Source organism: Oncorhynchus tshawytscha, linkage group LG20 (assembly GCF_018296145.1).
Source record: "Oncorhynchus tshawytscha isolate Ot180627B linkage group LG20, Otsh_v2.0, whole genome shotgun sequence".
In the NCBI taxonomy this organism is placed as follows: Eukaryota; Metazoa; Chordata; class Actinopteri; order Salmoniformes; family Salmonidae; genus Oncorhynchus; species Oncorhynchus tshawytscha.
The window spans coordinates 11,802,929-11,819,425 of NC_056448.1; the positions used below are offsets into that span (position 1 = coordinate 11,802,929).

Here is a 16,497-nt window from a genome sequence, read left to right on the forward strand (position 1 = left end):
AGGAATTCAGGTTTAAGAATATACAGTGGGGAGAACAAGTATTTGATACACTGCCGATTTTGTAGGTTTTCCTACTTACAAAGCATGTAGAGGTCTGTAATTTTTATCATAGGTACACTTCAACTGTGAGAGACGGAATCTAAAACAAAAATCCAGAAAATCACATTGTATGATTTTTATTGACCAGGTCCTGCCGTGTCGTTCTGGGCTGATCCCTCACCTTCCTCATGATCATTGGATGCCCCATGAGGTGAGATCTTGCATGGAGCCCCAGACCGAGGGTGATTGACCGTCATCTTGAACTTCTTCCATTTTCTAATAATTGTGCCAACAGTTGTTGCCTTCTCACCAAGCTGCTTGCCTATTGTCCTGTAGCCCATCCCAGCCTTGTGCAGGTCTACAATTTTATCCCTGATGTCCTTACACAGCTCTCTGGTCTTGGCCATTGTGGAGGCGTTGGAGTTTGATTGAGTGTGTGGACAGGTGTCTTTTATACAGGTAACGAGTTCAAACAGGTGCAGTTATTACAGGTAATGAGTAGAGAACAGGAGGGCTTCTTAAAGAAAAACTAACAGGTCTGTGAGTCTGAATTCTTACCGGTTGGTAGGTGATCAAATACTGTCATGCAATAAAATGCAAATTAATTACTTAAAAAATCGTACAATGTGATTTTCCTGATTTTTGTTTTAGATTCCGTCTCTCACAGTTGAAGTGTACCTATGATAAAAATGACAGACCTCTACATGCTTTGTAAGTAGGAAAACCTGCAAAATCGGCAGTGTATCAAATACTTGTTCTCCCCACTGTATGTTCATTCATTGTCCTCCAAAACACACATACTATTTGGTTTTTATTCCTTACAGTGCACTCTACGTTGTGGGGGATGTGCGAGTATCAAGTTAATATTCAAGTAATATTAATTTGGGGTCTTGAAATATTCAGTAATACGACGCACAATACAAATGAGAAAAACTCTCCAATTATGGAACAAAATAGCATTTGAATAAAAGTGCTGCTAGGAGATAGTTTATAAAAATTTAAACAGTATAAAATATGGAAGCAATTTAAAATATCAGATTAAAATCTTTGGAAAAGCTTGGGGAAATCTATATTGCATATAACACAGTTCAGACATATAGCTTATTAAATAAATGATTACAGGAAAGTAATAATTCTAAACAAAACAACAGTTTCCAAGCATAATCCCAATGAGTATGCCAATAAGTTATACAGTCATTTAGAAATATGCAACACCATCAGAGACAGCCAAAATGGTGGTTACAGGCGATTAGCTAGCTGTTGTTTGGAGTTGAAAGTCTAGCTACAGTTTCTTTCCCTTTCCTGTCAAGGTTGAATTCTTCTCTCTGTCTGAGAGTTGTGTTTCCTGTCTCGCACATCCAGCGCGACTGTTTTCTGGTGGGAGCCTCAGTGTCAGCTGTAACGCTGTAGCCTGGAGGTGTAACAGGGTGCAGTCTGGCTCTCAGATCACCGTGGTGATAGCAGTCCATCCCACTGGGCCTCCATCACCATCAAAGCACCAAGGTCAGGCGAGAGCGTCAACGGGAACGCTCCCCCAGAATGAGGCCCCGTAGACGGGGAGGGGGGCTACGCATTGGGCTGGCCCCCTCACTCCCCAACTCCCACCAAGCACAATGCTAGGCTAGTACTATATAGCGGAAACAAATTTAGCCCACTGTAATGATATAGCCGTGCTGCAACATTATAGACTTGAGTGTGAGGACAACTTACCCCATACGCTGTTGGTGCCTTGGAGCAGCGAGGGAGAGATAGAAAAAGGAATAGAGAGGGGGAAGGAGAGAGCGGGACAGATAGAAAAGGGGAAGGAGAGAGCAGGACAGATAGAAAAGTGGATAGAGAGGGGGAAGGAGAGAGCGGGACAGATAGAAAAGTGGAGAGAGCGGGACAGATAGAAAAGGGGATAGAGAGGGAAGGAGAGAGATCTGGAGAAGATAGTGCTGTTACTCTGAGCTTGATGTTGCTCTATATTCTATTGACTAGACAGCGAGGGCCCGGCGGATTGGGTAAGAGTCGGGGTCTTTCATTTTGTCATGTGGTTTCTTTTTGCACTGGAGGGCTGGTTTCATTCCCTTATATTCATTATTTCTTGCGCTCTGCAAGTTTTTGAATTTGAGAGTTTTGTTTGTGTGTGTTTGTGTGTGTGTGTGTGTGTGTGTGTGTGTGTGCGCGCAACAACATTGAATTCCTTGATGCTAGTTTCTGATCTCCCAACCCCACAGTCAGACACAGTGGGAAGAGAGAGGGAGCGAGGGAACAAAAGAGATGGAGAGATAGTAGGAATGAAGGGTGAAAGGAGGCTAACACAGTCTTTAATGACTTTCCCGGCTTTTCTTCCACTGCTCCTGTGTCAGGGTCCTTGGGCCTGGGTATAGAGTGGGCCATGGCCCTGATGGAAAATAGTGACTGCCCTTGTGTTGTTATAAGCCATTAAAATAAATATGGAAATGAATGAACCCATCATTCAGCACAGCTCTTCTCTCCTGCCTGTCGGGCTGAGTGCTGACTACTCAATCCATCCACACACACCTGTGAGGAAAAGAGGTCACAGCTAGGGGTTAGAGGTCACTCAGGGTTTACTGCTACTCCTCAATTAGCACCAGATCAAGAGCTGAGGAGAGCGAGGAGTGATTTAGCGCCTACGGTGATGAAAAGCAGACACACTGCTCTGGACACAATCTCACACACACACACACACACACACACACACACACACACACACACACACACACATTAACCTGGTCACATGGATGATTGAAGGCTCCTCCAGCCTTTATTTTCTGAGCGATCAGCTCCAATCTGTGGTTGAGAGAGGGAGGAGATAACATTTGGACATTAGCTAGAAGAGACAGATAGATATCCACACAGGCACTATTTACTACTCAGACTGCAGCAGCGTCTGTCAGGGGGACCTGGCAGCGTCTGTCAGACAACAAGGCTCCAGCATGTCCGCACACCAGAGAGAGAGAGAGAGAGCGAGAAGAGAGATTAAGGGACAGCGAAGAATTACTGATGATGCTGATAAACCTTTATACCATCTCTCTCTCTCTCTCTGTCTGTCTCCATATCTCTCTCTCTATCTCTGTCTCCATATCTCTCTCTCTCTCTCTCTGTCTCCGTATCTCTCTCTCTCTCTCGCTGTGTCTCTGTCTCTCTCTATCTCTATCTCTGTCTCCATATCTCTCTCTCTCGCTCTGTCTCTCTATCTCTATCTCTGTCTCCATATCTCTCTCTCTCGCTCTGTCTCTCTCTCTCTATCTCTGTCTCCGTATCTCTCTCTCTCGCTCTGTCTCTCTCTCTCTATCTCTGTCTCCGTATCTCTCTCTCTCGCTCTGTCTCTGTCTCTCTCTATCTCTGTCTCCATATCTCTCTCTCTATCTCTGTCTCCGTATCTCTCTCTCGCTCTGTCTCTCTCTCTCTCTATCTCTGTCTCCATATCTCTCTCTCTATCTCTGTCTCCGTATCTCTCTCTCGCTCTGTCTCTCTCTCTCTCTATCTCTGTCTCCGTATCTCTCTCTCTCGCTCTGTCTCTGTCTCTCTCTATCTCTATCTCTGTCTCCGTATCTCTCTCTCGCTCTGTCTCTCTCTCTCTCTATAATTGATGTCGACCAGTTCAATGGTAAGAATAGAACAGTTCTGGAGGTAATAAATGGAGAATTGGCTTCATCTCTCTCTCTTTAAAGAGTCAGTAACTTAGCCAGAGTTTGTGTGTGTGTGTGTGCTCTCCTGTGTGTGTGTGTGTGTGTGTGTGTGTGCTCTCCTGTGTGTGCGTCTGCGTGTGCGCTCCCCTGCATGTGTCATTTAAGACAGTATGAGATGAAAGACAGGTGTAATTACAGGGAAGCGTATATCTGTCTGCAGCTGAACTATCCCAGGAATGGACTAAACGGGGCCAAAAGCCTGGGGTCGTCGTCGTAAGATCGGCTGTGTGTGTGAGAGAACGTTTAGAAAGGGCCTCCTCCCTCTCAACCCATGAACTCTGGTTCTCATTTTCTCTCTTCTCCTCTGCTCTCCCTTCCCATTCCCTGGCAGTAGAGTCAGCATTAGCTGCATGTGGTTAGGCCAGCCAGGCCGGTCCTTAAATCCTGTCTGCCTGGGAGGAATCCCAGAAACTTCCTGGGCTTTAAAATGCACTTGTGTAAACATTCCAGACTATCAAATGATAGGGATGCCACAGTGTGCAGAGTGGTATACAATAATCCCATGCAAAGATGATGGTAATAACACACTGTTGCCTTGTTGTATGTCCACCTCTCCCTCTCCCTTATTCCTCTCTCCTTTCTCTCTCTCTCTCTCTCTCTCTCTCTCTCTCTCTCTCTCTCTCTCTCTCTAACCCTCTATCCTCCCTCTTTCCATTACTCCCTCCCTCCCTCCCTCCCTCTCTCCTTCTCTCTCTCTCTTCTACTCACTTCTCTCTCTCTCTCTCTCCCTCCCTCCTCTATTTTTCTCTGCAGTGAGAGATGATGATGACTACATGGGATTGGGTGATCTCCCAGAGACCTTCCCCTCGGACCCCCCGGAGCCCCTCCCAGTGTTCCTGATGGAGCCCGAGGAGGCGTACATCGTCAAGAACAAACCTGTCAATCTCTACTGCAAGGCCACGCCCGCCACACAGATCTACTTCAAGTGTAACAGCGAGTGGGTCCACCAGAAAGAACACACCGTGGAGGAGAGGGTGGACGAGAACTCTGGTCAGTGAAACTACCAGAGGAGGGGGGAGTGGAAGGTCTAGCGGGTAGTAATCAACCGGGACCAAACCTTTATCCATGAACAAAATATCAACATGGCTGAGGTCAAACAGATGAGACACACGCACACGCACACACACACACACACACACAAACAAATGCACACCCTACGGTTACTCAGTTCTTTCAGAAAATCAAGTAAATGAATTATTCATTATAATCGCTCCTAGAAAACACACACACACACCCTCACTGACACACACACCCTCACTGACACACACCCTCACTGACACACACCCTCACTGACACACAGACACACACACACAGACACAACCACGCATAATGAGGACAGGATTTTTGTAGCATAGAGAGACAGCCTTGTTAAACTCAAAGAGATGCTATTGTATAACAGAAGCCTATAAGGCCACAGTAGCCCTGTGACATACATACACACTGCTGCATAAGCTGAGGCTCTGTCTGAGAGAGTCCAAACTGGATCATTAAGACTGACACATAACAGAGACGGAAACTAGTGTCTCTCTCTCTCTCTCTCTCTCTCTCTCTCTCCCTTCTCTCTTTCTTCTCTCTCTTCTTCTCTTTCTTCTCCCTCTCTCTCTCACTCACTCTCTCTCTCCCTTCTCTTTCTTCTCTCTTTCTCTCTCTCTTTCTTCTCCCTCTCTCACTCACTCACTCTCTCTCTCTTTTCTCTCTTTCTTCTCTCTCTCTCCCTTCTCTCTTTTCTCTCTTTCTTCTCTCTCTCTCCCTTCTCTCTTTCATCTCTCTTTCTTCTCTCTCTCTCCCTTCTCTCTTTCTTCTCTCTCTCTCTCTCTCTCTCCCTTCTCTCTTTCTTATCTCTCTCTCTCCCTTCTCTCTTTCATCTCTCTTTCTTCTCTCTCTCCCTTCTCTCTCTCTCTCCCTTCTCTCTTTCTTCTCCATCTCTCTCTCTCTCACTCTCTCTCTCTCTCTCTCTCTCTCTCTCTCTCTCTCTCTCTCTCTCTCTCTGTCTTTTCTCTCTTTCTTCTCACTCACTCTCACTCTCTCCCTTCACTCTTTCTTCTCCATCTCTCACTCACTCACTCACTCACTCACTCACTCACTCACTCACTCACTCACTCACTCACTCACTCACTCACTCACTCTCTCTCCCTCTTTTCTCTCTCTCTCACTCTCTCTCTCTCTCTGTCCTTATCTCCACTCTTTCCCTTTTCTTCTCTCTTGACTGTTTCTCTGTACATCGGTCAGTATCATTATCAGAGTCACAGAGACCGTGAGAATCAGGTTTGATGCTAAACCCTTATGTCTGACGCGACTCCTCCACACCTTCACCCCCACGCTCACCTTCACCCCCGCCCCGCAGCAGCCGGACACATGGTTCATACACACACCCTGGACAGGACATGTTGAAGACATCAGACCAAGTGTGTGTGTGAGCAAAGCAACCATGCAGACTGTCTGTTGGAGACTACTGCTTCAGGCTCCACAGCCATTACAAACAGCAGCCATCGGCTGATTGGCTGCATTCAGCTGCCGATGGGGGAAATGGACTTCTTTCTGTTGCCAACAGGTAGCAATCACACAGCATTTACCCTCTTTAATCGCAGGGCTCAGAGACACACACATCCCTGCACTCACTGGATCACACCTACACATAATCACATCCCTGCACCTGCACTCACAGACACTCTGTTCCCCCTCTGTCATGTGCATACACACACATACTGTCTTAAAGTAAACTGAAACCAGGTTGAACATACCTATTCTAAATCACACACCACACACACGTAGAGCTACCAGTGCAGAACAACAAATAGTCAATAGTCATTTTGACATAAAAAAAACACCCCCTCATCCACAACGTGGGTGGTGGGAACAGACAAAGTACCGGATTGCTAGACAGGGTGAAGTATGGTGGGTGACGCCGCTACGCTGCACTGCTCACCCGGGCCGCCGTGGTTACCACGAAGGCCTGTCTGAAACCACCTGGAAACGTGCTGGAAAAACGGGGCTCTGGTACGGCGAGACTCCGAACCGTCTCGGTTCCTGCTTTGCCATTGGACCCAGGCTCTGTCCCTGGCTAAGCCCTGCGCTGTGACTGGTGTGTAACAGACACCCAACGTAAATAACTTTATGCGCTCAACTGAAACTGTGCCAGCTCAACGCCACACATCCAAAGTCCTTGGGAGATGTGAAGGGCGAGTGGAGCGGGCTAGTGTTAGCTGGAAGCTCCTAGTCACAACCCAGCACCAAGGCGGCAGCTATTACAAGGTTATCATGCACTCGGATTAGGCAGGAGTGCATCCCGGCAGCTGTAGCTGCCACTGAGCAGCCCGCAAGGAGCCACTCTGCTCACCCCGAATGTGGAGGAGGCTATATAAGGTGCCCTAAACAGTCTGTCTAGCGACACCCTGTCTGGCTTACCGCGACCAGAGGGAGCCCCTAAAGTATGCGGTCATCCCTACCCTGCTATACGGTGCGAAAGTCCTGGACCACATACTGTGTTACAACAATACCTGTCCACAGGATGGCCATCCCTGACCCACTAGGATGAGATCTGCAGGTCACGGATCGGCCTGTTCTGCCATCTCCGGACCCACACCACAACCCAGACCCCGTGATACCTGGACGGGAAACACACTCAACTGCAAGGGATCTCAAAGGAAGTGTGTGTGTGTGGAGTGTTTAGTCCTCCTTCATGTAGAGGTTGAATGGTGAATCCCTGAGTGGAGAGGCTGTTTCTAACTGAAGTCTACTGCTTTGGGCTCCACAGCCATTACACACAGCAGCCATCGGCTGATTGGCTGCATTCAGCTGCCGATGGGGGAAATGGACTTCTTTCTGTAGCCAACAGGTAGCAATCACACAGCATTTACCCTCTTTAATCGCAGGGCTCAGAGACACACACATCCCTGCACTCACTGGATCACACCTACACATAATCACATCCCTGCACCTGCACTCACAGACACTCTGTTCCCCCTCTGTCATGTGCATACACACACATACTGTCTTAAAGTAAACTGAAACCAGGGTTGAACATACCTATTCTAAAACACACACGTAGAGCTACTATATATACCCGTGTAGATATGAAAAAAGAAACTGTCATCTTGACATGAGGCTGTAGGATTTTGAGCTGTTGTGAAGGAAAGTTTTGCGTTGACAAAGAAGAGGTTGCCATCGTGGCACAAAACTTGTCTGGTAAAAGGAAACCAACCCACACACATGCGACCACACACATGCGACCACACACATGCGACCACACACATGCGACCAGACACATGCGACCACACACATGCGACCACACACATACGGCCGCACACATACGGCGGCAGGTAGCCTAGTGGTTAGGGCATTGGGACAGTAAGCGTAAGGTTGCTGGATCGAATCCCCGAGCTGACAAGGTACAAATCTGTCGTTCTGCCCCTGAACAAGGAAGTTAACCCGCTGTTCCTAAGCTGTCATTGTAAATAAGAATTTGTTCTTAACTGACACACTCATACAACCACAACCATACACTGCATTCCCTGCACCAAAGCCCACAGGCTGTGCACATACATTCTCTCGCTCTGCAACATGACAGTAGATTAGAGGAGAGAGGGGGGGATTGAGAGGGGGTGATGGAGAGAGAGACTGCTAGGGAAAAAGATGGGGAGAGGGACTGAGTTGGGAGAGAGCGACGATAAAGAGGGAGCGATGGAGAGAGACGGAGAGAGTTCTGGAAGGAGGGAGAGAGCGAGCGAAGGCGAGACAAGTGAAGGAGAGAGAGAAGGAGAAACAGGGTGTGTTGTTGTTGTCAGTCAGACAGCAGGCTCCAGCCAAAGCATTTCTGTCTCTATCTCAGTGTAGAAATAGAGGCAGCTGGCCTGCTGCTGCTGCTGCCTCTCCTACCCAGACTGAGGAACAGCATCATTAGTGCTGTGCTCCACCATGGCCCTGCTGTAGAAGACGTGCGGCGCTGCCTCACTAGAGGAACACCCACGCTAGAACTGCACCATTCATCTCACCTCTCAAACGCTGGCAGGGAGTAAACTATACTGTTGTTTTTGTGTCCTTACCAAATCTTGATTTACGTCATGCTCGGATTTGAGTTTGATTGATAGATTTAGTTCAGGGGGTTAGGCTAGTATAACATTTTAAACAGGGTTTTTCTGCGCCCCGAAGACGAAATCAATTTCAATTTCATCTCATAAAAACTATAGCTGCCTACAGATGTACTATCTTGACGCTGCAGCAACAGGAAATGCGAATTATTATGTGCGTTACGATTAATAGATATTTTTGTACGGGTTGATACATTCTTTTGTTGTTGTCAAGTCTGAAATGTTTAAGTGGAAATTACAACCTTTTTAGAAGCTTTTCTAAACCTTGAATACACTACAAGTTGAGAGGCGGGCCTGTGCTGATCTCCAAGCTCTAGTCTCCAATGAGCTGTAGGCATCGATCTGAACAAATGAGCCCAGAGTTAATTATATGTATGAGCAGCGTAGCTGTGTAAGACACACTGGAGACACACAGCTCACCATCCATCCTGTAAGAGTTATGTCTGGTAGCATCAAACAGGAGTGGTGCTCTTCATTTGGGGCCCCCAACCCTCCCAGGGCCTGCTGCTCCAGCAGCCTGCATGCCAGCGAGTGATCAATAAAAGGAGCTAGCGTTAATGATGGCATTAATAATGAATCATCTCCATCGGTCCATCCAGAGTCCCATGCCAGCTATCGTTTAATGGGACAGATTGGAGAATCATTTTGTGTCAAACTAATGGACAGTCAGAGGGTGTGTGGGAGACGGGGTAGCGACATCTCAGGCCACTGATCACTGTAGAGATATCAGTTGCAGTGGCTTGTTTGCGTGCCTTCTGTTCCCAGAAGTACATTTCAGCCCTGTGTGTAGTCAGTACTGTAATGAGACCATATCACATTTTACAATACATAGTAAATGTGGTTAGTAGTTCTAGCTAAGTTAATGTATGATGTCAGGGTATGATGTCACTATCTGATCTCCGAGCTTAACTGTTAATCTCGCCCCCTGATCTCAGTCCCGTCTGATGTCACTAGAAAGATGAGGCATAGAGCTTGCTTTAGTAGTGGTCACAATGATTCACAAAGGAGACTGATAAGCAGCTTCCCGTTTGAATATCACATTGTCCTTTGGATATCACATTGTCCTTTGGATATCACATTGTCCTTTGGATATCACATTGTCCTTTGGATATCACATTGTCCTTTGGATATCACATTGTCCTTTGGATATCACATTGTCGTTTGACTATCACATTGTCCTTTGGATATCACATTGTCCTTTGGATATCACATTGTCCTTTGGATATCACATTGTCCTTTGGATATCACATTGTCCTTTGGATATCACATTGTCGTTTGACTATCACATTATCATTTGAATATCACATTATCGTTTGAATATCACAATATCACGCATTTCACAGACCAAAATCAATAGCTGGCATCGTATATGTAATGATGAGTGTAAATGATCCTCTTTCTCATCAAATCAAATCAAAGTGTATTGGTTGCGTACACAGTTTAGCAGATGTTATAGCGGGTGCAGTGAAACGCTTATGATACTAGCTCCCTAGCAGTGTAGTAAGATGTCAAAAGTGCACAAATAATTTAGAAAATGAAGAAATCTTGAAATGTCGGAACGAATCCAATGAACAATCTAAATAGCAGTGTAACAGTAATCGAAATGTGTTCTATGTGTATATACAACGGATGAATTTAAACACCAGTTATACTAAGAATGATATGTATAGCAGTAGATATATTAGAGTAAGCTATGTCAAGAACCCAGTATATAAATAAATATGCATTGTGTATAAACAGTGTACCTAAAATGCATTCTACAGTAGTAGAAATATTAGCATGAGCTGCGTTGAGAATACAGTAATTAAAATATACAGTATTTAAATACATAGAATTGCAGGAATGTGGCTTCCAGACCAGAGCCCAGGATGTAAATGTATGTGCATGGTGTATGTATAGACAGTATATGGACAGTATATGAATAGAAAAGGTGTGTACAGTAGTAGTTATGTAGGATGAGCCTTGACTAGAATACAGTATGTACATATGAAATGGGTAAAACAGGATGCAAACAGGAATTAAGCGACCGGTGTTCTATGTCTATGTACATAGGGCAGCATTCTCTAAGGTTCAGGGTTGAGTACCGGGTGGTAGCTGGCTATCATGTTGACTGGACATGGTGATTGCTGTAAAGACGTGTCCAGTCTGTCAGTCTATTCTGACTCAGTGCTACAATTCCTGATTGTCTTGACTGGACATGGCGAATTGACGTAGATATGGGGGTGTCTTTACTTACTCAGTCTAAATATCAACATATGGATGCCGCCTGTTCTGTGTGGACATTAAAGCCTTCCTCAGAGGCAGGCACTACTGGGTTCTTACATACTACTTATTCTGCCACACTTTCCAGCCATGGAGAATACGGGCCCTTTTTATAGTTACCCCTATTGATTTCCACTCTCCTACTCTGTGGGATAATCTCCCAACTTCCTGACCCTTGACCCATCTCTCTAAATCTCTGTACAGTATCTCTCTCTCTCTCATTCACACACACACAGAAACTCACAGACGCCGGCACCCACTGGCACATGCACACACATTCAAATGCACACGCAAAGGCTCGTACACGCTCCTGTACACACACGCAGGCACACACCTGTGCGTGCACACACACACACCTAAAGAGAGGTTCAAGGACTCACAAAGGCGCGTTCACACACGCCGTGTTTGCTGCCAGAATGGCGGTAGCTTTGCCTCTCTCTCTGCCTGCCTGTCGGCCCACAGTGTAAATGTTGTATGAGTGCTAAGCTGTTGTGTACGACGTCAGTGTGCTGGGTGTCTGTGTGTCTGTACAAAGAGACTGTGTAAAGCTCCTGAACCTGAAGGAATCAGCCATGTGTTTTCCTCTTCGCTCTCCTCTCTTCCTCCTCTTCATTTAGAGGCTACCCGTACGCTCCGGAGAAATAGAGTTGAGAAAACAGAGAGGTGCACAGCTCAGGAGGATTCTTACAGTAATGGATGGGAGTGTATGGGGAAATAGGGCACCGTAAAAGTCCAATTAATAGCCGGGCCTTTATTTGCTTAAATCATTGAACACAACAGTTGCTGATTAGAGACAGGCTTCTATTTGAGCCAGGCCTCTATTTCCTTAATGCACATAGCTTTTGCTCATTTGCATAGTTAATTGTTTAATTCCAGCATTCACTTCCAGCATTTTTAATCAATTTCTTCATTTCCTGCACTAATGCGTTATCATTCATACACGGAGTCACATTTCTTTTGTCTTAGTATACCTCTATTTCGAGAAGAAAAAAAAACATTTTCCTTGACAATAATTATTCTCCTGTCTGTACTCCCAAAGTTGTTGACTGTTTTTGTGCTTGGCAGTTAGCTAGCAGTTCTCAGCTGTTAGCAGCTAATGTCTAACAGTTTCTTACTGGCGATAGAAACGGATGATTGCCACAATATTTTGAGCCATTACTGAATAATTTAATGTAACAAATCAAACATTAAACCTTTGTAAACAATTAATGGTCATTCATGGTAACCTCGTAAACAAGTAATTTACTCTCTGTAACGGCCGTTGTTGGTGGAAGAAGAGGAGGACCAATGCGCAGGGTGGTAAGTGTCCATATTGATAATTTATTATCATGAACACAAAACAAAATAACGTAGAACGAAACAGTCCTGAACGGTGAATACAAAAAACACTGAACAGAAAAGAATCAACCCACAACTCAGGTGAAAACAGGCTGCCTAAGTATGGTTCTCAATCAGGGACAACGATTGACAGCTGCCTCTGATTGAGAACCGTACCAGGCCAAACACAGAAATACCAAATCATAGAAAAAGGAACATGGACAACCCACCCAACTCACGCCCTGGCCATACTAAAACAAAGACATAACAGAAGAACTAAGGTCAGAACGTGACACTCTCAGCGTTTATTTGAAACACGCATTTATTTGAAATGTGTTAAAAAGGGACAGGTGGCTATTTGAACCGCTGCGTTTACATTAAAGTTTTACGGTAGTTATCATAGGGGATAAAACCCACCAAACAACTACCTATCAAATGACCCTACCTTACGCTCCTCTAGTCTCTAACCGAATTCAGTGGAGAGTGGTGGGGTTGGCTGTTAACCCCAGCTTAACTTGTTTGTTAGGAGAAGAGAGTTTGACAGGGAGGTGTAGAGGGCACATGAGGTGAGGCCAGAGGGGAGATGGGAGGAGAGGAGGCAGAGGAACAGTTTGCATGGTGGATTATAAAGTGACTCTCTGGCTCAGTCTGCCCTCTCTGCCCCCACCTTATTACAACACAGCGCTACTCTCTCTCTCAATTATAAGGGTTTTATTGGCATGGGAAACATATGTTAACGTTGCCAAAGCAAGTGAAGTAAATAATAAACAAAAGTGAAATAAACAATAAAAATGAACAGTAAACATTACACCCACAAAAGTTCCAAAAGAATAAAGACATTTCAAATGTCATATGATGGGCAAATAGTTAAAGTACAGAAGGGAAAATAAATGAACATAGATATGGGTTGTATTTACACTGGTGTTTGTTTTTCACTGGTTGCCCTTTTCTTGTGACAACAGGTCAAAATATTGCTGCTGTGATATGGCACTGGTATTTCACCCAATTGATATGGGAGTTTATCAAAATTTGGTTTGTTTTCGAATTCTTTGTGTGTCAGTGTATTCTGAGGGAAATGTGTGTCTCTAATATGGTCATACATTTGGCAGGAGGTTAGGAAGTGCAGCTCAGTTTTCACCTCATTTTGTGGGCAGTGTGCACGGTAGCCTGTCTGCCTACGGCGGCCTTTCTCAATAGCAAGGCTATGCTCACTAAGTCTGTACATAGTCAAAGCTTTCCTTAAGTTCGGGTCAGTCACAGTGGCCAGGTATTTAGCCGCGGTGTACTCTCTGTTTTGGGCCAAATAGCATTCTAGTTTGCTCTGTTTTTTTTGTACATTCTTTCCAATGTGTCAAGTAATCATCTTTTTGTTTTCTCATGATTTTGTTGGGTCTAATTGTGTTGCTGTCCTGGGGCTCTATGGGGTTTGTTTGTGAACAGAGCCCCAGGACCAGCTTGCATAGGGGACTCTTCTCCAGGTTCATCTCTCTGTAGGTGATGGCTTTGTTATGGAAGGTTTGGGAATCGCTTCCTTTTAGATGGTTGTAGAATTGAACAGCTCTTTTCTGGATTTTGATCATTAATGGGTAATCGGCCTGAATCTGCCCTGCATTTTTGGGGGGTTTTACATTGTACACAGAGGATATTATACACCAAATTTGTCTCAATTTGGTGTTTGTCCCATTTTGTGAATTCTTGGTTGGTGAGCGGACCCCAGACCTCACAACCATCAAGGGCAATGGGTTCGATAACTGATTCAAGGATTTTTTAGGTATGTCGAATTTTCTGTTCCTTTTGATGGCTTAGAAGGCCCCTCTTGCCTTGTCTCTCAGATCGTTCACAGCTTTGTGCAAGTTACCTGTGGGGTTGATTGTTTAGGCCGAGGTAGGTATAGTTACCTGTGGGGTTGATTGTTTAGGCCGAGGTAGGTATTGTTACCTGTGGGGTTGATTGTTTAGGCCGAGGTAGGTATAGTTACCTGTGGGGTTGATTGTTTAGGCCGAGGTAGGTATTGTTACCTGTGGGGTTGATTGTTTAGGCCGAGGTAGGTATTGTTACCTGTGGGGTTGATTGTTTAGGCCGAGGTAGGTATAGTTTCTTGTGGGGTTGATTGTTTAGACCGAGGTATGTATAGTTACCTGTGGGGTTGATTGTTTAGGCCGAGGTAGGTATAGTTACCTGTGGGGTTGATTGTTTAGGCCGAGGTAGGTATAGTTACCTGTGGGGTTGATTGTTTAGGCCGAGGTAGGTATAGTTTCTTGTGTGCTCTGGGGCAACGGTGTCTAGATGGAATTTCTATTTCTGGTCCTGGCAACTGGACCTTTTTTGGAACACCATTATTTTTGTCTTACTGAGATTTACTGTCAGGGACCAGGTCTGACAGAATCTGTGCAGAATATCTATGTGCTGCTGTAGGCCCTCCTTGATTGGGGACAGAAGCACCAGATCATCAGCAAATAGTAGACATTTGACTTCAGATTCTCTCTCTCTCTCTCTCTCTCTCTCTCTCTCCCCAACACTGTGGATCAATAGTTCTGTTAGCTAAAGTTTATACGGCAGACTGTCAACTGCATTGTTTGTTATTTATGGTGTATGGCTGTTGCCATAGCACTCCTCTCTATCTGTCTATAGATAGATTGCTGTGTGCATTGAATGTTTGTGCCACTAAGTTTCTCCTGTCAGAGAACTGTCAGATCCTCCACCTCCATACTGTCTAATCCTCTCAGTAATACATTAGAAGATAAAAGGATGAGGGGCTGAGAAACCAAAGAATCACCCATGAATACTCAGTGCCAAGCAGCCTGGCACTTCCAGCTATACACACACGCGCGATCGCGCGCTCACACGCACACGCACACTCACACTCACACGCACACTCACACTCACACTCACACACGCACACTCACGCACACTCACACACGCTCACACACACACGCTCACACACACACACACACACAGTACACACACAGTACACACACACACACAGTACACACACACACACACACAGTACACACAGCATTATCCCAGTAATCTGAGCTGAAGGGGCAGCTGTGCAGTGGGTAGAGGGGTTTGTTTCAGGGCTGATTTGTTTGTTTGGGCCCTGGCACCCAGATGAGCAGTAATCAGAGGAGTTAGCAAACAGGATTGTGTTAGCCATGACGCTGATCAGACTGCTAGGCTTCCTCCCCCCACAGGCCCATGCACAGCCCCGGACCTGAACAACTCAATCCCACTGCAACTCACCACAATATGGGCCAGGCTAACTCCCACAGCACAGAGCACACAGGGATACCCATTGCCAAACAGCCGCCAGAAGCAGCCGTCTTGACAGTGGACTGATTTTGAGATGCGATGCAATGGATCATTTAACTGTATTAATATTAAATGGAGGAGCGGTGTTGTGGTGTGTGGCCTTTTGAATTGGTACATCTGTATCTGTTTGGATCTGGTATTAGAGTCTTCCTCTTTTTTCCTCTCTTTTCCTTTCCCAGGTGTGAAAGGTTACCATTGACAACCTCTTAATGAAGCTTTAGATTGTGCTGCTGGCACACTCGCCTCTCAGGCCCATGCTCAGGGAGGGCAACATTCATTTCACTTGATGAAGCTATTATTTCCCTCAAATTGCTTTGGCTCCGTCTTCTGAATGTCCCCTCCCTCTACCCAAGGCTAGTGTTGGTTCTACCTCTGCATACTGTAGATCCGGTGTACTGACTCTCTCTCCCTCTCCTCCTCTCACCCCTCCACAGGGTTGGTGGTGCGAGAAGCCAGTATTGAGATCACAAGGCAGCAAGTGGAGGAGTTGTTTGGGCCAGAGGACTTCTGGTGTCAGTGTGTAGCCTGGAGCTCTGCAGGGACCACCAAGAGCCGCAAGGCCCACGTCCGCATCGCCTGTAAGTACCCATCAACCCTTCACCCATATCCCCTTTGTAACCCCTCAACTCTGTCCCCATACTGGGACCCATTCCTGTCCCCATCCCTTGTCCTGACAGTCAAAGAAGCCACCAGTCACTGAGAGTTCAGATACATTCTCATGCATGTACAACAGAAACAGTTGGACAGGCAGTCAAGAAAGGGCTCTCACGACGAATGGCCCT

The 16,497-nt window shown here is 45.8% G+C and overlaps 1 protein-coding gene across 1 annotated transcript in view; it reads left to right on the plus strand.

Annotated features, from left to right (window-relative positions):
* Positions 1-16,497, plus strand: part of unc5c (unc-5 netrin receptor C) — a 184,326-nt gene that overhangs the window by 95,700 nt on the left and 72,129 nt on the right. Inside the window, 2 exon segments of the mRNA XM_042302190.1 lie at positions 4,491-4,727; positions 16,150-16,293. Coding sequence (XP_042158124.1) covers positions 4,491-4,727; positions 16,150-16,293 — 381 coding nt within the window.